The 23,674-nt window shown below is 33.6% G+C and overlaps 1 protein-coding gene across 2 annotated transcripts in view; it reads left to right on the forward strand.

The window, feature by feature from the left end:
• Positions 1-23,674, forward strand: part of LOC105252384 (nephrin) — a 391,907-nt gene that overhangs the window by 268,651 nt on the left and 99,582 nt on the right. For both annotated transcript variants that reach the window (XM_025405911.1, XM_025405910.1), the window contains exon 2: positions 22,755-22,898. In XM_025405911.1, coding sequence (XP_025261696.1) covers positions 22,755-22,898 — 144 coding nt within the window. The remainder of the gene's footprint in view (positions 1-22,754; positions 22,899-23,674) is intronic.

Below are 23,674 nucleotides of genomic sequence, written 5' to 3' on the forward strand. Positions count from 1 at the left end.
TATTTAATATAAGAAAAGAATACAAAATTTTGAAATAAATGAGAACTTTTTTTTCACAAAAAATGTGAAAAAAATGCTTTATGTGAAAAAAAAAATTTGTTTTCTCTTTTACATCTCTACATCCCAATCCATCGTAACTTTCAGGATGTAGCGGAAATCTCCCATATAATTGGTACTCGAAAGGATTAAGAGACTTCGAGGGTACTAAAATTTCCGGAATTTCACGCATCGTTTGAAACATCACTACGGTCCATTAATAATGGGAACGTGCGCGGGCGAGCGGGAAAATTTTGCGCCGGTCTCGAAAGTTGACTTTTGAAAAATGTCGGAGAGCTCTCGCGACGGCGACGACGGGGGCTGACAGTGCAGCCTCCGCGAGTGCGGGACTTTTACAAATTGCAGTTAAACCGACGAAAGCGCGCAGAATTCAATTTCGTCCCAAGTCACAAAGTGGGCCGCATCCTCAGGAGGACGGGAAGAGAGAGAGAGAGAGAGAGAGAGAGAGAGAGAGAGAGAGAGAGAACGATTCGGAAAGGGGCGGCTGGTGCGGCCGCTCCCACCGTAATAAAGTCTGCCTAGAATTTCATTATTTCCGGTGATGCAAATCCCATTTGTGTCAGCGCGCAAAATGCGAGGGTGTGCGAGAGGAGGGGTGGAGGGAGGAAAGGGTTACGGTCCGCGAGGGCGAAAGACAATCCGCAAGAAAGATAATTCGAATTAGTGGGAGATGTCCGAGCGGGCGTTAGTCAAAGAAATGTCAGCCGCGGCCGAATTACCATAACTTGCTGTCTCGAGCAGCGGTAGACGTGACGGGTAATGGTTTTTTTCGACAACGGAAAATAATCATTCCAAGACTTCATCGAGGGAGGACACTCGCGTCTTTTATCTTTACAGTTAAATGGAGCATCGGAAAACGGCAGGTGCGTTCTGCGGGTAAAATTTCTCTCGCATCAGATCTTTCCTCCCCCCCTCCGGTCGATTCGCGTTCAAATTACAGCCATCGACTGTTGCAGAAACCAACCGAGAAATTGGAGTTTCTATTGCCTATTAATTTAACATCGCGATGCGTTCGATTCCCGTGCAAAATTAACATACCGCATTTATCGCGTCTGTGCACTCGCATACGGTGTTATGTGGACGGAATATGTGATAACAATTTAACATGTAACGTTTGGATGGGTCGCATCAACATAGTCGATACTACGCTCTAAATGACAAAGCGACGAGAGTACGTCATTTCCCGAGTGGTCATGTCAGTCTGCCAATAAAATGCAATTGGACACATCATGATGGCAATGTTGAGAATTCGGGCGACGCTCGAATTTGCGTCAGGCAGATTTTTGTTACGGACTCTTATAGTACAGCCATTGTGCTGATCAAGTATTTATAGAGCATCTCCTTTTGTTCGATGACACCAGCATAATTAATGTAAACCGAAAAATGCTGTCAACGTTACAGTTAAATAATGTGATTAATGTTATATAATATTGTGATATAATATTAATGTTATATATTAATGTTATATAGAGTTCTTTTCATATCAATAATAAAAAAATTGATTTTGATATCGAATAGTGTAATAATAATAATAATAATAATAATAATAATAATAATAATAATAATAATAATAATAATAATAATAATAATTACGAATTATTTCTGGAATTTTTTAAATTTAATTAGGAAAAGCGTATTTTATTCTCAATATCACGATATTGATTATCATTTCAAATATTAAGGATGTTTTGTATGTACAATTCTAGCAAAAAGTAGTTGAAAATCAAAATTGACGAATATATCCATTTTGGTATGAGAAATTGTGTGGAATTTTACAATTTGATCCTACAGTGCAGAGATGTATTTTTTAATATTTATTGCGTTTTTACTGAAATATTCCGACTTTTGTTAATCGAAATGATTAATTTTGGCAGAGAATTTCGCCTTGTGACAGATACATTTCTAACTTCATTGAATTATATTTAATATCTTTTTAATCAGTTAGTACTTGTATAATATTATTTGATAATATTATTTTAAATATTTCCTCTGTTTCTAAACTTTTGCAAATTTTAAACAAATTCTGAATATTATTTCCATGTGTTTTTGACATTTGAATCGACGTGGTTATACGTTTCCCATAAGAATACAAATTAAAATCCTTATAACTTGTGAACGCTTTAGTGAATCGATTTAAAAATTGTACTGAAGATTCTAAACATATGTAAGGACATTCTGTACAATTTTCATTAAATTCTCAATATTTTGAAAATAGGTACAAAACATTCTTAAATATCGTTAAATAAAGAAGCAATAAAGGAATGAGAATGATTTATTTTAAACGGAATATAATAAAAAAAAATGGAAAAATTATACTCTCCTCAGACATCAATTTTTCTTTAAATGAAATGATCAAAATCATATCGATACATCGCTCTAAAGTAACTATATTTAAAAAATTTGGAAATATTTAAGAGGTGCGAGAACAATTTATCTAACAATCGACAAATTTGCCATGAGTTCTTTTACGATTTAATGACTTCTTACTTGTTAAGGATGTTTTGTATGTACAATCCCAAAAAGTAGCTGAAAATCAATATTGACGAATATCCACTTTTGGTGTATTTTGAGTATGAGAAATTGTGTGGAATATTATAATTTGATCTTAGCTACAGTGCAGAGATGTATTTTTTAATATTTATTGCGTTTTTACTGAAATATTCCGAATTTTGTTATCGAAATGATTAACTTTTGGCAGAGAATTTCGCCTTGTGACAGATACATGGATAACTTCATTGAATTATATTTAATATCTTTTTAATCAGTTAGTACTTGTATAATATTATTTGACCAAATATTTCCTCTGTATCTAAACTTTTGCAAATTTTAAACAAATTCTGAATATTATTTCCATGTGTTTTTGTTATTTGAATCGATGTGGTTATACATTTCCCATAAAAACACAAATTAAAATTCTTATAACCTGTGAACGCTTCAAGTGAATCGATTTTAAAATTGTATTGAAGATTCTAAACATATGTAAGGATTCTGTACAATTTTCATTAAATTCTCAATATTTTAAAAATAGGCACAAAACATCCTTAAAATACAAGATTAGTATTTATACATACGCTATAGCATTTGTTTTCAGCCGAGAACGCAACGGCGTCGTAAATCTTTCCGCAGGGAGGTTACACGTTAAAATTAATGTCGTTGACTCGAGAGAGAGAGAGAGAGAGAGAGAGAGAGAGAGAGAGAGAGAGAGAGAGAGAGAGAGAGAGAGAGAGAGAGAGAGAGAGAGCACGTGTAGCACGCATTTCTCTACTTCCACATAATACTTAGTTATCACGCAAATACCCTCGTAGCCAATCTCTCGTGGCCGTGACGTACAAACTCGTCGTATAGTATCATCCCCGAAAGAGATAGGTTGTAAACGCAGCGACATGTTTTTACATCGCCAGCAACCGATTACCCCATGTCGCTCACACGAACACACAAATACCTAACCGATAAAGCTCGTTAATCCGAGAGAGGCGTTAAAGCTTGTTCACGCGAAACGTAGCGAGGGTTCCTGCCAAACGATCGCCAACATCCGAGTTTCTGATCCGAAGCGAGGCGAGACGAGTTCCTCTATTGGCTGCGGATCCAAGCCAGCCAACCAACCTACCTACCTACTTACCTACCCTACATCCCACGTCTCGCTTACCCGAAGGACGTTCTTCATCCTGCGAAAGGATCGACGACGGCTCGCCCGCCACGAAACTTTCCCCATTTCCGAACTCGGCCCCAACCTGAGGTGAATCGATGCACGTAATTCGGGCCCCGACATAAGCATCCGCCGTCTCTTGCTACGGCCTATATAATCCCTATAACTGCTCTCCTGTTCCCGCTCATTCTTGGCCCAGTTCTCCTAAACTCGCTCGTCGTCGTCAACATCTTCTTCTTCTTCTTCTTCTTCGTATCTTCTTCCGTATATGATGATGATCCAACTTGGGCTGGCATAAACGCGCTCGCTCGTGCGTCGAAACTAACGCTCGAAACTCTCGCTCTGTCGGAATTACAAGCCGCGAGAGGAGTACAGAGTGCGCCAAACAGCTTGAACAACGATAGCGAGATGGAATCTGCCGTGCTGAATTTCGAAGCAATTTTCTTCTTCGTCAAGAATTGAAAATAGAAACGCAAGTTAGGGAATTGTTCGAGGGTGAAAATTGGGGAGGCTTTCTGGCGAATGAAAAGTTAAGGATACATGTAGGACATGACGGAAATATAACTTCTTTAAGCAAATTGTACAGTAATTTAACTTTAATGTGTAATATATAATTTATTTTTTTATTTATTTTATAATTTATTAATCTTTTATTTATTCTAATATACAGGGTTTCTTAATAAGTGTGAAAAATTTTAGGAGATGATTCTTCGTCGAAAAAAGAGGGTTTTTCATATAAACATACATCATACATCCTTCCCTGTGGAGTTACACTTCTCCAAAAATGGAGGTAAAAATTAGATTTTTTTAAATTTAGATTTATCCCAAAAATGGGGGCAAAAATTAGATTTATCTCCAAAAATGGGAGTAAAAATTAGATTTTTATTTTTTAGATTTTTTAAAATTTAGATTTATATAGATATTTTTTAAAATTAGATTTTTATTTTTTAGAGTTTTAGGTTTTTATTATAATTTTGTTTTTGTTCCAATTTTCCCACTATTTACTCTAATTTTATTTTTATTTTACAATTTAACTTCTCGTAATTCGAAACCTATGCTATTTAGCATTGTGCAGAATAGCGTATTTTTTTTTTCTTGAAAACTACTGATTTTATGAAAGAAATAAAAGAAATAAAAAAGTTTCTAAATAAATCAAATTCTTTAATGCATATTTTTAGATGAGCATATTATCGGTCCATTAAAAAGTTCTAATAAAAAATTGAATAGGGGTTGCTAGTTTCATCTCTTTATAATAATACGGTAGGCTGAAAAAAATATTAATAAATAACCTTTTTCTAATAAAAAATGTTCACCTAATTTCATTTCTTTAACTTGTTCAAATTTGAGAAAAAAATAAAAATCTAATTTGTATCTCCATTTTTGGAGGAGTATAGCTCTACAGGGAGGGATGTAGGAATATATGTTTATATGAAAAACTCTTCTTAATTTTCGACGAAGAATCATCTCGTAAAATTTTTCGCACTTATTAAGAAACACCCTGTATATGTGATACATCACATTTAAATAAATTTATAGCTATTCTCAAATGCGGCGCGTACATACATATGTCGGAAATTTGAAAAAATGTAGGAAACATTATTATGTATATTTCAATACCTTTAATTTATGTTTCCGACAGTCGTAATGAAATATATCAATTAGATACGTTATATGCGACCGTCATATTTTCCGAAAGTCGCAGAATCGTTCAACCACATTCCTCTTTCCGCGCATTAATATTTTAACGTCACTACCGTCCAACACGACGTCGCGACATTTCGAAACGGAAGGAACTCAAACTGTAACGTTCGCAGATGCAGGTGCAGCCGGGAGTCGATTAATTATCCAATTCTACGACCCTTATTCTGCAAAGGGGATCTTCCCATAGATAAATTTAAAGGACAATCGTGTATGTGTATTACATGTATATATGTGTAACAGTGTCGCGATTACGTTTTAGATATCTACGGTTGAGAGATCTAACGTTTGGCCGATTCAATGGTATCCGCTAACGAGATACTTTTTCCCCTCTTTTTTCTATTTCTCTCTTTCTTTCTTCTTTTCGATCCGTCGAGTACGAGACGGGCCGAGAAATTAGACGGGGAAATTATGTAACTTTTTCCTCGCACCCGTCGAAAAATCTTTCTTCGAACGATATTGCCTCCGGATGCACCTGTCGAGCCGTGAGCAGCTCGACAACGACTAGACGACGGACGTCGTGGCGACATGACATATTTTTCGGGAAAAATACCGTCACCATTTTCCACCAGAGATTATGAAACGCAAAAGCGTGGCTTTTGGCAGATAAACACAATTGTTTTTTTAAAGCAATTGAAAAAGATTTTCTGTTATAATTTAATTGTTGCCGAATATTCTTCATTATTTATTTGTCATTTTCAGTAATTATTCCAATCAACTGTTTAATGAAACAAAATTTTCAAATGAAATCAATGATTATTATTCTATGTAGCGTGAAAAAAATTAATGAATACGTAAATAATATTTTTTTTCTAAATTAAAAGTACGAAAAACAATGTGAAATGCCAGAAGAACTTTTTGAATAAACGAATGAAAATTTAATGCTCGTGTGTATTGAAAAGATACATTTAAATTTTAAACGTAGGAAAAATAAGGAAAAGGAGAATAAATAATGTATAATAATACTCGAGGCAAATACAGTAAAATTCATTTGCATATTATGAAGTAGCTATGACATTCACGTAAAGTAACGAAAAGTATAAAAATATGAGAAATACTTTTGACACTTGCATAGCTTTGCATTTAACAATTCCCTTGTTGCATTACAAAAATATGATGGACAATTTGTAACTAAAATCCTGGAAGTGGCTCTTTTTCTCAAACGTTCTCGATTAAAAATCCTCTCGAAACAGTTATTTCTCTCAATGAGAAACTCTGCATCCAGTTTAAATATATGTAACGTGATATAATGTTATGTGCATATTTGATATGTCCCGTTAAAAAAAAATTTGTAACGTCAATAGGAAAAGAGAGTTCGATAAAAAGCATAATTCCAATAAAAACATAATTCCAATTAAAATTTATTAAATATTAAATTTACAATTTAAATTTATAATTTAAATTTATAATCAGTGATTAAAATGTTATGTACATGTTAAATATTGCATTAATAATAGTTATCATCCATTTTTACCTATTATATAAATTAAAATTATCGATTAATAGGGGTATATAATATAATCTAGATTTCAATAATCGAATTATTAAATTTTGCTTGCTTACTCATATCGTACGAAAAAACTTTCAACATTAATGCATTAGAGAGACTAATTAAAATTGCAAAGTTGATGTTGTTCTATAATTATCGGTTGAACGCTTTATAAAATGCGGTTAAATAGCGTGCAATGTCAGATAGTCGCTTCTCGCCACTTGTTTAACGCTGTAGTTGTGATGTTAATTGCATTTTAAATATGCAGTTATCATCGTTAATTAATTTAAGAACAGAACGTGTACATTAAGAAACTGCAAAAGTAAAGCGACAATGATTAAAAAAATATCATGGATTGCATATATGAATTTCTTCAAGTAATAAATAATGTAAAAAAATCGCTGCCACTCTTTAATTGATTTCTGATAGCTATTAAATCTATTACTGCTATTTAATAAATTTGTAATAATAATTTAATCAGAAGAATAATTGCATCGTTGCCTTTAATTATTCTCTCGACTGGATTTTAACGATTTAATTTAATATTCCGTTCGATTTTTTAATCGAAATAATGACTAAAAATTGCTTCATGTCTCGATTATCTATCCTGAAGATAGAATTCAAATGATTAGTCTCTTTTCATCGGACACATCCGGTGTTCATAGCATATCTTATCGCTACGCGTTACAAGATGTTCGTCTCCTTATCGTTCCTTCTTCCTTCCTCTTCAAAATCTGTGTGAGAAGTGTATCTATTTAAATTTAAATTAGGCTAAAATACACAAACAAATCTATATTTTTACTAAATCTTATCCACTCGTCATGCGATAAAGGGCATTTCGTGTGCGTGTTACATATGTAGATCATTTTCTTCCCTGATATCTCGATAGAAAACACGAAACAATCCCACGATCCGCGCCCATGCGTGCCGATCTGTGAGAAGAATCGCAATTAAGAGCGAAATAGCCCTCTTGTCGGTCAGAATGGAGCTCGCCAGGCGAGAGGAAGCGAGCTGCGGTAAAAGACGACGGCGAAGAAGCTTTACATCCGGTCGATCGTAACCGGCAGACGTTGTTTTCGAGGCCTCGCGGAAATAAAAATCCCGAGGTATCGATTAACTCGAGTAACAATTTAATTATCCACTTTGGACGGGAGTCCCGATAAAACCGAGAAGAGTCAAACTTATGAGCGATGACGTAAAGGCAGAATATTTATTCCCTTATATACACGGGAAGCGTGCTTGAAAAGTCGCGGAAACTTTCGCGATGTACCTTTTTTCCCTCGGAAAAAGAATTTTGTTACCGCCATCTCTCTCTCTCTCTCCTTCTCCTTCGCAACTTTTTCATTCGCGACATTAAATTTCTTAAGGCAAGTAAGCCTTAAATTATGTTACACGAAATTACACTCGAGACCAACTAAGAGGAACGAAGTTGTCATCTGTTTGCGTTTCTTGAAGCTTAATTGCGACATTATATTTAATACGTCCTGGCAAATACATCATGAAGAAGATATTACATGCGGGAGAAAATAGAGTTTGCGGGAAATTCTCTCGTTGACGAGGATTATATTTTGGCGTTTCTGCTCCGATAGCCACTTTATATCTTGTATATGTAGACATCTATCATAAATCATAATTTCTCATCGGATCAGACTGCACCGCTGCTTTATAACCGCATAGAGCGAAAGCCTTCGACCGTAAAGAGTCGCACGATCTCAGTCGACCGTGACTTATAGGTGCCCTGTATAAGCTCCAAAGCAAACATCTATTCGAGGAAAATCTAATATCTAATATATACGTAGTAACACGTTTCACCTGTAACCTGTCACATATGTATCTCCTGTCAAGATAGCTTTACTGATCAAGAGGTGCATCTCAATAAATTGCTCAAATACGACTTTAACAAGGTATCTTCGTGTTACATTTTTTGCAATGCACATCTCTCTCTCTCTATTAATATATTTTTAAAATAAAATTCCATTTCGCGCCGCGATGCGTTAATTTTTATTTGACATGTGTAAATCTCTATCTCTGTAAAATTTAAGGATGTTTTGTATCTATTTTCAAAATATTGAGAATTTAATGAAAAACAAATAATTGTACAAAATCCTTACATATGTCCTTACATATGTTTAGAATCTTCAGTACAATTTTTAAATCGATTCATTAAAGCGTTCACAAGTTATAAGGATTTTAATTTGTATTCTTATGGGAAACGTATAACCATGTCGACTCAAATGACAAAAACACATGGAAATAATATTCAGAATTTGTTTAAAATTTGCAAAAGTTTAGATACAGAGGAAATATTTGGTCAAATAATATTATACAAGTACTAACTGATTAAAAAGATATTAAATATAATTCAATGAAGTTAGTCATGTATCTGTCACAAGGCGAAATTCTTTGCCAAAAGTTAATCATTTCGATTAATAAAATTCGGAATATTTCAGTAAAAACGCAATAAATATTAAAAAATACATCTCTGCACTGTAGCTAAGATCAAATTGTAAAATTCCACACAATTTCTTACTCAAAATACATCAAAAGTGGATATATTCGTCAATATTGATTTTCAGCTACTTTTTGTTGGGATTGTACATACAAAACATTCTTAAAAAATTTTAATCATCATTATCATCTTAGACAATCAAAACAACTTTAAATTATATTTAAAAGGAAATTGATAGATTAATAATAAAAATATATGCTCTGATTGAGCATCTGATTGTGAACATTATGAAGTAAATCTATCATATATTTTTCACTTTTTAATTTTCTGTTTATAACTCGGAATTAAAGGATGTCAACTCAAATTCCTTGTAAACAAAATTCCCTGAAAATTCTCTGCTTTGCCAGATATTTCTGGTCATAATTTTGGATAAAGGGACTATTTAAAAAACTTTTTTATTTTCAAAAGTAAATTTTTAAAGCAATTTTCTAAAGTACATTTTTTTTTATTCTACATGTTTCCTGTTTTTCATTCATGTGGAGGAAAAGGACAGAACCTTTTAAGTATTAAATGCTACATTTATAAATAAATGCTGAGAAAAATTGAATAACTTTAATAAAAAATAAGCATTTTTCACTTGCACATTTCCATTTTTTTCACAAAAATTTACAATAAAAAAGTATATTCAATATTTTGTTAGAATGTGCTTGAACATAAATAATATATTTTAAACTCATAATTCTTGGCTTGCCGGCTTACAATCTAAAAGCAACATTATCAAGAAATTAATTTTTCAAAATAATTCTCCGAGTTCCAATAGAATTCCACGAGAATTCCCTGATTTTTGCAATACAAAAGAAATCCCTCGAGTCTCCAGGTTTTCCATGTTTTTTCTAACTGGTTAAAAATATATTAAATATAATTTAATGAATTGAGCCATGTATCTGTCACAACGCGAAATTCTCTGCCAAAAGTTAATCATTTCGATTAACAAAATTCGGAATATTTCAGTAAAAAGGCAATAAATATTAAGAAATATATCCCTGTAGCCAGCTCAAATTATAATATTCCATACAATTTCTTAATCTCAAAATACAAAAGTGGATATATTCGTCAATATTGATTTTCAGCTACTTTTTGCTGGGATTGTACATACAAAACATCCTTAAATCTTATCGAAGATTTATAACTTATACTAGATATTTTAATATATATAGATTCATAAAACTTTTGAGCAGCTTCTTTGCGTATTTGGCGCCATTCTAGCCATTATCGCATTCATAGCTAGCACATTCATGGATCTCAATTACCACAACGAAATTACACAGTGGTGCGACTAATTACGTAAATCGACGGTCTAGGGCGAAGGCAAGGAGCCTTGCCTTCGCTTGATACGGAATAAGACACGTTTCTTTGATAATATCGAGCGACGTCGAGCGGAGGTTGCTCATTGAAATTCTGCAGAGATACGGCTCGATATACACTATCTTCTCTCCAGTTCACTGCATGTCTCGATGATAGATGGAACAAACGAGGTCGCTATTACATTTTGACGAACACATTGAGCTCGTAAAGATATTTCTAACTTTACGATAAAATTATGTATCTTTAACTAGAATTCTATTATTAAAATTCACGCAAAAACCATCTCCGTCGGCAGAATATTTTTCATGTACAGAGTGTCCCAGGATTATCACATCATCTGTCAGATTCTTGAGTTTATTTAGAGACGACTTTTCCTCAGCGAAAATGTCGAAGGTTATCATCATTTTTTGCAAGTTTTCAATTTTTGCCATCATATATCTTAATAAGCTTCAAGATAAAATTCTATTAAATTAAACTCTGGCTGAAATTAACTAAAGAATATAATTTTGGTAATCTTTTAGCCCTACAAAGTTTATCTTGAATCGCTTGTAACTCGGAAGTTATTGATGAGCCTCGACATTTTCGTTGAGAAAAAGTCGCCAAATGATCTCAAGTATCTGCCATTAACAAGTCGTGCGGTGACATCCTGTATAATAATCACACCTGCTAATATCATAAAATTAAAATCTCATAAAGAGGCACATATTTCATAATAAAGTTTGTCAGAAATGATATTTTTAATCAAACGATTTTAAACTATTTTTAATTATCTATAAAAAAGGATGTTACAATGACGCATAAACTATAGAATCTATGAAAGAAACATCATTTTAAATACTCGATTTTAATCATGCGTTCATTATATTGAACGGTGCTGAACGATTATAAAGTAACGAGAGAAAACACCTGCAAGGTTTATTTCGAAAACAATTATAGCCGATACGTCGATATTAATATACAGACCGAATAGGAACGTGATGATGGTGAATTATATCGCATATCAGTCAATCATTGTATCGGCTACCCTATCTTGCATTGTTTTCTCCGCGCCTTTCAATGTGTTTCTCACTAAATTAAAATAATAAATTAAAATAATATAAAATTAACTCACTAAATTAAAATAATATAAAATATACAGAGACATGATTATTCATGGCATTTGTCTATTTTATGACTAAATTAAAAAAACGGCAAACTGAAAGTAATCTTATACTTAAGTTTCAGTTATATTATTTTATTATATTTTATTATTTATTATATTGTTATTTATTATTATTATTATTATATTATTTATTTTTTATTATATATATTATTGATTCCATTATTAATTCTGACGATTCTGATTTATAGTTTTCTATTCTTAGAGACCGCATAGAAAATAATTATCAAAGTAATTACCAAAATAATTCTGAGGAAGCAAGTGACAGAGAGGTAAAATGATCATAATGCAATTATGGCTAAATATTATAGATAATTATGGCGCATGAGCCGTACTCGAAAAAAGATAATGGAGATATTTTCTGAGATACCAGTACCCTACCATGTACCGAGAGATATCCGGTCGCCCTTTTTACCCTTATATCGGCGCAATCTGGCTGGAAACTCCAGCGCGAATTCCCGGCATAATGTAAGCGCTCGTTATGGTCTTTTTCGCTGCGAATTACCGCGGCTTATTCAACGAATATTCTCTCGAGCCGTTTCGTACTTTAATTCGAGATCAGAGCCTTGACGCGCTCCCAATAATTTTCCACGAGCTTACCTCGCACCTTTCCATGAGTCTCCTCGTCCGGAAAAAAAAGTCCATACACTACGCGACGAAGTGGACGGAGGTGGACGGGGGGGTGGCGTCGTCTTTAAGGAGGCTCATACGCTTTCCCTCGAACGAGAAGAGTCGATACTCAACCGGCTGCTTTTGTGTCACGTAAACGAACGTCCTCATTTCGCGTGCGATGCGCCTCGACCGAACTGAATGAAATCGCCGACGAGGGGGGGAAATCGGTACGAAAGGACGAGCTCTTTCATTCCTCTTGTTCGCGAGAGGAGAGCGGAACCTTTCTTGCAATTCAGATAAAGGTGAATTTACGTTCGAACAAAAGGAAGAATCACCCCGGATCGAAATTATTTAAACCGAGTTCGTTCGAACGAACGTTTTTTGCGTGGACTTCGTTCTCGAAATGCGCGGCAATCTTGTGCATCCGATTTTTTCGTGATTTTTTCTCTTGATTCTCGTCTCTCTTGAAGTATACGAAACGTCTTTCGTATACTTCAATATGATTTTTCTTGTATTTTTGATGCAGTAGGGGAACGTAGCGCGCCGATTGGTATTCTTTAATCTTTTGTAACGCCGAAACTATATCTTTCTCAACATTTTGGTATTAGAATTTTCGTCTCCAAATGATCTTAGGAATCTACCATTAACGGCTGATTTATTTAATCTGGGACACCTTGTATATCGATTCACATTTTGCACGGGAAAATTTATGCACATTTCTGGGAGATTTTTGACATTATCAAAATTATATAATCTTTGGTTTAAAACGGACAAATGGAAGAATCATTCCGGATCGAAATTATTTAAACCGAGTTCGTTCGAATCGAACGAACGTTTTTGCGTGGACTTTGTCCTCGAAATACGCGACAATCTTGTGCATCGCTGTTCGATTTTTTCGTGATCTCTTGATTCTCGTCTCTCTTGGTGACCAAACGTTTTTTGTATACTTCAATATGATTTTTTTTGTATTTTTGAGTAGGAGAACGTAGCGCGCCGATTGGTAATTTTTAATCTTTTGTAGCGCCGAAATTACATCTTTCTCAACATTTTGGTATTAGAATTTTCATCTCCAAATGATCTCAGAAATCTACCATTAACGGCTGCTTCATTAAATCTGAGACACTTTGTATATCGATTCACATTTTGCACAGGAAAATTTATGCACATCTCTGGGAGATTTTTGACAATATGAAAATTATATAATCTTTGGTTTAAAATCATTTTTAAGAGAAAATGTGCCGATTTCTTCCACCGCAACTGGTCAGCTGTTCGCTGAATCGTTCATTCAGCGAATTCATCTTTTTTGGCTTAGACGACAAATCGTCGAAAGCGTAAATTCGCCTTAAGACTGAGACTTGAATGCGGACACAAAAGCTAGGAAGAAACGGCGCGGATTGAATTAGATGTCGTCGTAATGCTGGAAATTGCATTTTCGAGCGCGAGGGAGACACGGAGAATCGTCTTTTCCCCTCAGAATAGGAGAGGAAGAAGAGGAAGGGGGTGGAAAGAGATTCTGCATCCTTCCCTCATTTATGCTGCCTTTTCATTGCAAATATACAGAGAACTCGTCCCGATCGGGACGCGGAAGGCGAGAAATGCGGGATTTGTTTTGATGCCCGCGAATTTTACGACGTTAACTGTTTGACTGGCGAAATATGGGCGATAGGAACAACGGAGGGTGTCTCGAGGTGGGCGACTATCTTGAGGGCGAATGCTTCCCTTTAACAGGAAAACACACTTATGTTTCTTATACATTTCGAATACTCGGAACGAAGCAATCCAAGTTCAATCAAATACTCGGATATACGTCTTGCGATTTTTTTTCCTCTTTCGTCTGCGCCAGAAGCACATTTCCTCGCAACGAAAATTAATAAATAGGAACGGATAAGATCGAGCGATGAATAGAGGCTTGAGAAATACGTTCTACCTTCCCTCTAAAAATCAGATGGAGGGAGAAGCGAAGGTGATTTTATCGAAAATTCCGTGAGCCGGATCCGCACTTGAAATTCTAATGGCGGGAAGGAAGCGAGATCTACATAGAATTGCCCGTAATACGGTGGAAAGGTAAATATGTACGGTTCTCGCGCGGACGGAAAAGCCACCGGCAACCGACGTGTTCCAGGGGAGGATAAAAAGACGCGCGCTCGCTCAATAATTGATCGGCGCGACGAGGCGATTAATCGCGGAATTTATGCGGACGTCGATGACCCGTTATGTACCTCGCCACGTACCGGGCGGTACCTTCGTACCGGTTGAAATAAGAATGAGAGACGCGATTTAATCCGAGCCCTGTGCTGAAATAAACAGACCGGAGGAAGAGTCTGAACTATGTAATATATACAGGGGATGTTCCGAATTCCGTCGCTGCGCTTCCTTCCGCTCGTGGATTCCTCCCAGCAATTTGGAGTCGATTCTTTCCCTTCGCCAAAGTCTCCCTCGTCCTCCGTGCTTTTCTTCGGGAAACTTTCCCGTCTCATTTTATGTAGGTAAATATTTTTGTAATATCGAATTAAAATTTTCAACCGTCGAAATAACATCCGCCCTCGATTCCTCTAACCTTTTATTATCAATATGTGCGCGCCCGGAAATTATAATTTCTGCAAATCGTCAATTTTCCGATCGCTTAAGGACGTTCATGCGGTAATCGTGAGTCAAATAAGGACTTTCATTTACAAATTTTATTTACAGTTTGTTAATTGTTTAAAAATATTTCAATAATTCTAAAATAATTTATTAAGCTTTTTTGACTTATTAAAATTATTTATTGATTAATTATCGCAAAAAAACTAAAATAATTAATTTGACATTATTTTGACTCCAATTTTATTTTAAAATAAATTTGACAACACCGCAACTTTTAATTCTAAATATTATTATTATTCTTATATGTATATATGTATACATTTGTTTTGACACAGTGTCATGAATAATAATAAAAGTAATTATTACAACGTTAGAAATAATCATGGAATTTTAAAGGGAAAATTTGTTTTTCAAAAACGAAAATTGTGGCGAGATAATCAGTTACAAAAATGTTAAAAAAATAAATGTTAAAAAATAAAAACTTGTGATTTATCAGTTTCATCATCGGTACCTAACCTTTCTAACCTGTCAGGTAGACGAGTAGTACAGCTTATAATTGTTAATAAATAATTCAAACGTACGATAACATCTTTTTTTATGATAATAATATTATGTATATGATTTAAAGGATATTTCAAAACATTATTTGTCATCGTATCTATTCTAATAATATTTTTTTCATAAATTTGAAACATAAAAAGTTATGGTTTTTCATAACAGCCTATGTTAAAAATATATATATGAAAAAAAATATATATATGAAAAAAAGATTTTTCATCGTTAATAACTTTTTTTAATCACCGATAACATACCACGAATTTTGTAAGAGCGATCACAATGTTATTATTTTTGCTAAATAAGATTTAGCTCAAAGATTTGAATTTTTATCTAATAATAAGCTTAACGCCCAAAACGTCTTTAAAACGCGGAATTTATTTTTACTTGAGACAAAAATTTACTGAAAATGTACAGGACCAGCTGCAATGCGTAAAGTTGCGTTACGCGTTGCAAGTTGTACGGGAAAAAAGTGGCGAAGCCAATACTCGCGTATTTCATACGGCGGATTTGCGCCCTTTCTTTCGTTTTCTCTTTTTTGTATCCTTTTTTTTTAGAATCGCGAGGTGTTTATTTCTCTCTAGGCCGATTATGCGCGTTTTCCGCTCTGCATCAATTAAGAATCCGCTGAAAGCTTTCGCGCGTTAAGGTAAATTTTACTTAAGCAATCAGCCGACTCTTGTTGCGTACACACCTCGGCTAGGTTTACTCTGCGCATTTGTAGAGGTATGTTTATTACACTGGTAATTATATGTCGCCCTTAAGCCGACATACATACGTTCGGCGCGATATAAAATATATATAATGACAGTTTAAGTCTTATCATAATGAATACGTTTAAAAAGAATTCATTTATTATTTACAGTTGACTTTTGTGTCATAAGAAAAATTCAAGAATCAAGGAGATTAAAAGATGTTTGAAAACAAAATCTTGCAGGTTGGGAAAATGAGCTGTGCACACATTTTTAACCTTTCACTAAAAAAAATACATCTCATATGCTACGTTCTTTCTTTTTTCTTTTTTTTTTTGAGAAAATTTTTAGGTTTTTCTCATCTTTTTCTCATCTAATTTTGTTGCACATATTTCTTTGTTAATAAAAAATTGCAGAGTCGATCAGTAAGAGATATTGATTGGAGTGGGGAGTTTAATTAAAGATTTATTGAAAAATGATTTTAGATTAATATTTTTTTTATTCATAGAATTGTGATGGAGTGGAAGGGCATAGTACGGAAGAAATGGGGGGAGGATTGGTTTAATTATTAGATAGATATATTATTGGGAATTGTAGTAGAAAATGAGTGGAGTGAAGGAAGATTATAATTATTAGTAGTTTATAATAATTATAATAGTTAGGTAATTTTTCGCAGAGAGATAGATTTTGATGAACAGATTTTGATAATAATAAATAGAGAAAAAAGGAGATAAAATATAGAGAGTCTAGTGAGATTGGATAAAGGATATTCATATAAATTAAGAATATTATTAAATGTAAATTTGTTAATGTGAAAGATAGGGTAATTTTCGTGGAATTTGTATTTATAAATGAGTAGATTTATTTGATTAAATTTTATGAGATGGGTAAGGGTGAAAAGACTGGCCAATAAACAAAAAAAATTTTTTAAACTTTTTTTTTAATCTTTCATTAATAATAGCAAAATTTTTTTGCTATTATTAATAACAAGTTATTTATTTTTTAATCGAAAATATACGTTTTATTATTAACTAATAAGAGTCATAGACAGCTTTTAATTTCAATTCAGTTTTTCATAAAACATTTATTCCGCAAGTGGAGATAAAGCTGACTTTTTTTCCCTTATCCCACCTCTTTGTCTCAATGAAACTTTTATTCAGGTAATGTCGGGGAGCTCATACGAACTCAATTATAAAAACTTTATTTTCATATTTTTCGTTATTATTCGTGTGTTTTCGAACTCTTCGACCGCGAACGGCCGGTCGGCGTCGCGTCGTTTTAATTCGTTCTCCACAATCGCGGCCAATCATTGAATCCCTTCGGACCGAAATCCGAATGTCGGCCGTCGGTCGGTCCGTGCTACAAAATTAAGCGACGCCCGTCGAAACGCGTTTAGATCCCACGGTTCGCCTACATTTTATTTGACGTTCATGGGCGGCGGTATTGCGTAAATTCGTGGACGGGCCGGACCCAATTTACACGATTCACTCTGAACGATCATCGCGAATGAATCATTCCAAGTGCGTGTGCGTGCTGGGTGAAACGTGAATGTTCGCTTAGGCGCGTCATCGCAAATCCACCATCAAATGCGACGCGTTTCGTGGAAATTAATGGCCTTTTGAAAAATATAAACACGAGAGACACATAGGGATTTGTTCGCATTCGGGAGCCCGCGCCATTGATTATATAACGCTGGCTTTTGTAATGGCATAACTAAATCGCTCGTTTCGACAAGGACATTGTTTCGAAGCAATTTCGTCAATTTGATAGCAACCACGAAAGTAGCATCTGCGGGGAAATAAACTTTTGCAGAATTTTAATAAATTAACGTATTCAGTCTCTATAAGAAGTATAAGTACAAGTTTTCCACCAATATTTTTAATATCGCAATATTTTTTTTATTTCGGGAGAGCGAAATTTAAATGTAATTTATATTGTTGCCATTTTTCAAGATACCACGATATTAAAATATACAGAGTGTCCCAAAAGTCCCGGACCGGTCGAATATTTCATAAACTATGCACTTTAGAAAGAAATGTTTTAGACAAAAGTTGTATGGCTTAGAGGGGGCCATCAGATAGTGGCAATGATTTGACATGGGAGAGTCATTTGAAAGTCACGTGAAGATCACCGTCAATTTCTTAAATGGACTCCTTATTTTTTATTAAATATTCTGGTTGCTCACGTCGAGAGCTTTCCAAAATACTATAATTAAGTTTTCAGTAAGTACTTTCCGAATTATGAGGCTTGAAATCATTTCTTAATTTTACATAAACCATAAAATATCTTGTAAAATATTCATTTTTCGATTATCTTACTTTAATACTTTTATGTACAAAATAATGAGAGGAATCAATTGGTGTAAAGAAAAATCATAGTTGTTTTTAAGAAGAAAATATATAATTTGCAATTAACAATTACATTTTTTTTTTAAAAACAACTATGTGTTTTCTTTACACCTATTGATTCCTTTCATTATTTTGTACATAAAATTATTAAGGTAAGATAATTGAAAAATGAATATTTTACTAGATATTTTATGGTTTATGTAAAATTAAAAAATGATTTCAAGCCTCATAACTCGAAAAGTACTCAATGAAAAAATACTTTATTATAGTGTTTTGGAAAGCTCTCGAGATAAGCTACACGAATATGTAATAAAAAATAGGGAGTTCCATTTAAGAAATTGACGGTGATCTTCACGTGACTTTCAAACGACTCTCCCATGTCAAATCATTGTTATTATCTGATGGTCCCCTTCAAGCCATACAACTTTTGTCTGAAACATTTTTTTCTAAAGTGCATAGTTTATGAAATATTCGAACGGTCCGCGACTTTTGGGACACTCTGTATATTGTCGAAGGAGAAGCTCTCCAAAATCAATATTGTACTTTATAATAAAACTGTTCAAGGGAAGTTAATATTTTTACGCTCGAAAAAATGCAACTCGCAACAATAATTCATAATCTGTGCCAAAACTAACATAGATTCATGATAGTACCTACGTATCGATGCGATGATGAATGATAGACACATGTCCTTTTCAGACAAAACACGAGTACGATAAAGAGAGACAGAGAGAAAGAGAGAGAGAGAGAGAGAGAGAAAGAGAGGGAGAGAGAGAAAGAGTTGAGGTATTGAAAAGCATTGTTGATTCAATTTGGCTAAAAAAACGAGAGCTATGCCGTTTCCGATATAAACGATTCAATTGTAAATCACTTCACATAGCCTATATCAAGGCTTTTCATTTCTGCTGCAATATGTGTATGTGTGTCGATTTTTCGTGATAAGCCGCCAGGTGGAAAATGTTTGTCCGGAGAAGAACAGAGACAGATTTTTGTGTATTAAAAACTGATGTATCAATTTTTTCGACGTAAAAATTCCATGGAACTTATGTAACATATTATATTTAGCGAATTGAGGCGCGATTGTCAGTCGACGAAAGGGGTGGTTCGTCGCGTGAATTCGTCGCTATTATTGTACGCGATTGAAAACAGGATAAAGGTCCCCTTGCAATGCGTAACCCGTCCCGTGCGTACAATACCGCGTTGCGGCGCGAACGCGGAACACCACACACGCGTTACAGGAATTATCGATCATATCGCAGCCAAACCGTCCGATTACGTTGATTCTTCCAGCGACGGTATCGGTAAGCTTAGTGGCTTACCTGACCGCTAACATTATCAGCATAATTGTTCTCTCTCCCTTTCTCCCTCGTTCTCTTTCTCCCTGTCTCCCTGAGTTCTTGGCGAAGTCTAATCGATCCGGCCTCAGCATAAAGGAGCATCGCTTGCGCTGCTCAATAAGACGGAGGAGTAAAGGAATGGGGAAGGGGGTTGCAATTAGAACTTCATTCGCTTGATAAAAATAAGAAATTACTCCAATCTGGCGATTACTTCACCGGTTCACCGGCAACTGAACGTGTAACTGATATGTATGGAATATCTTCTTCTCGTCTCCGATGTATAATAATCACAGCGGTACGGACTAAAAAGTGGTAGAGTTTAATAACACGATTAAAGTTAATTAAGCGAGACGATGAGACGCAACGGCAAGCAAATTACGAGCGAATGACGGAATCGGAAGTGAATGTGCCGTCACGCGATAAATGCTGGATAACCGAGTGGCTATTAGTACGCCACGCAGGTATCGATCCCGAAGTTACGAGTCTCTAACTGAAAGCTCTTGCCTCTACGCTTATGTATTTTACCATTAATTGGCTGTTGACCTTTTTTTTTTCCTCTTAAACGAATGATAGTTTTTTAGAAATCGGAAAAAACGTCTTTATTACTGTATCTTTTTACTTCGTTTAAAAGTTACTACGTCAGATTCTCGATTAAGCATTTTATATTAGCATTATCTTATATTTAAATTCCGAAGGGTAAGCGCTCATGTAAATTAGTACTCCTTGTTTCAGATATATGAGAGTATTCCATTTCTATTTTTGTACATTTTCAAATATAGAGAAATAATCTTTTTTGTTTGCTTTTATGATTATGCATTTTACTTGTGCATTAATTGACTTTCTTACTTTTTTTTTAAACGAATATAATACTCTCAGAAATGTAGAAACGCGTCTTTATAACTATATCTTCTTATTCATTTAATGTCAGATACTTAACGATTAATTAGTATTTCGTTATATTTCAATTCCAAAGCCTAATATAAATTAGTATTCTTTGTGTCAGATATACGAGTCTCGTATAAGAGTCTCTTATTTTTCTTTTTTATATTTACATTTTTAAATAGAGAAATAATCTTTTTTGTTCCCTTTTATGATTATGCATTTTACTTGTGCATTAATTGACTTTCTTACTTTTTTTTTAAACGAATATAATACTCTCAGAAATGTAGAAACGCGTCTTTATAACTATATCTTCTTATTCATTTAATGTCAGATTCTTAACGATTAATTAGTATTTTGTTATATTTCAATTCCAAAGCCTAATATAAATTAGTATTCTTTGTTTCAGATATACGAGTCTCGTATAAGAGTCTCTTATTTTTCTTTTTTATATTTACATTTTTAAATAGAGAAATAATCTTTTTTGTTCCCTTTTATGATTATGCATTTTACTTGTGCATTAATTGACTTTCTTACTTTTTTTTTAAACGAATATAATACTCTCAGAAATGTAGAAACGCGTCTTTATAACTATATCTTCTTATTCATTTAATGTCAGATACTTAACGATTAATTAGTATTTCGTTATATTTCAATTCCAAAGCCTAATATAAATTAGTATTCTTTGTTTCAGATATATAAGAGTCTCTTATTTTTCTTTTTTATATTTACATTTTTAAATAGAGAAATAATCTTTTTTGTTCCCTTTTATGATTATGCATTTTACTTGTGCATTAATTGACTTTTTTACTTTTTTTTAAATGTATATAATACTCTCAGAAATGTAGAAACGCGTCTTTATAACTATATCTTCTTATTCATTTAATGTTAGATTCTTAACGATTAATTAGTATTTTGTTATATTTCAATTCCAAACCCTAATATAAATTAGTATTCTTTGTTTCAGATATATAAGAGTCTCTTATTTTTCTTTTTTTATAATTACATTTTTAAATATAGAGAAATAATCTTTTTTGTTCCCTTTTATGATTATGCATTTTACTTGTGCATTAATTGACTTTTTTATTTTTTTTTTTAACGAATATAATATTCCCAGAAATGTAGAAACGCGTCTTTATAACTATATCTTTTTATTCATTTAATTTCAGTTTCTTAATTAAATATATTAGTATTTTATTATATTTTAATTCCAAAGGCTAAGCGCTAATATAATTTAATACTCTTTGTTTCAGATTTATGAGTCCTCCTTTCTATTTTTATACATTTTTAAATAATCTTTTTGCTTGCTTTTACGCTCATGTATTTTATGCATTAATTGGCTTTACACTTTTTTCTTTCTTTTAAATGAATATGATAATCTTAGAAATCTCGAAATGCATCTTCATAACTATAACTTTTTATTTACTTAATATCAGATTAAATATTAATATTTTGTTATATTTTAATTCCAAAGGTAACGTAAATTAGTTTTCTCTATTTCAGATATGAGAGCCTTCCAATTTTTGCTTTTTTATACATTTTCTAAGTATAGAGAAATTTTTTGCTCGCTAATGCAGCTTCTCTATAAAAGTATGCGATAAATTTGCTTGTAGAACGTTAATGAAACTCTTAACTATTCGTCTGAATGTGCGGAATCGATTATCGACGTGGATATAGCAGATAACCGGTAAATTTCACGCGGACAATTTCCGCGATGTAATAAAATCTAATTTTATAGTCTACGGCGCATCTCATCCCCTATTTTACCTCATCTTTTATCGAAGCGGTGAAACGCTCATCGTAACACGCGGAAACACACTCGAGCTTATCGTCCCTCCGGGGGACGCGCTTCCGAACCGAAATCATCTTTATCTTTCTGTTACAGGCGACGGCGGACAATATTTCCGGATTAGGCCGAGCAACAGTTCCGTGTTGGAAGGCGGCGAGGTGATAATTCCTTGCGAGGTGGGGAACCGAGTCGGTATCGTCCAATGGGTCAAAGACGGATTTGCCTATGTCATACAGCAGAGTGAGTTCGATAACTTGAAGTATAACTTATTTCTCTTTTCCTGCGAGCGATTTTCTGGAACCATCAGGTTCACGCATTCAGAAAAATTTCTAATAAACGAGAAAAAGAATGAAAAATCACGAATTAACGATCTCAATTTACGCGTGTGTCGCAAACTGCATTTACAAATTGCTATTCCAAATATTTTTAAATTTATTATAATAAATTTATTTTTAAATTTATTATATGAATTTAAAATTTATTTTTAAATTTATTATATGAATTTAAAATTTATTTTTAAATTTATTATATGCACTGAGAAAAATCGTTTGATTGTACCAACAAGACGTACATGCCAAAGGCATTTTGGTTGAACCAAGCAGAATTTCTAGTTATCACGATATACTTGATTTTTTGTAATTAGAACGTTTAATAAACTTTACTATGAGGATTTGATTAATATTTGGTTAATATTTTTCTAGCTGGATTTATAAATCTTGTTATATTAAACATGAACACAGTGATGCATTTTTTTTGCAAATTTAGTATTACTATCAAGAAAATTTGGTAAATTTAACAGGAAGAAATTAATCTCACTCATCTGGTAAATTCCTAAAGGAATTCTGATTCGTCCATTTTCAACAAACATATTGGTTAATGAATCTAGATTCTTTTAAGTAATGCAACCAGATTTTTTCTCAGTGCGTCGATACTTTTCATGAGGAGATATTTTTCCGATGAAAATACCGACCAACGTTATTTATCGTTGGCGATAATTGTTAATTATGAGATATCGA

The sequence above is a fragment of the Camponotus floridanus genome, unplaced genomic scaffold (genome assembly GCF_003227725.1).
Source record: "Camponotus floridanus strain SB8 unplaced genomic scaffold, Cflo_v7.5 scaffold126, whole genome shotgun sequence".
Lineage (NCBI taxonomy): Eukaryota > Metazoa > Arthropoda > Insecta > Hymenoptera > Formicidae > Camponotus > Camponotus floridanus.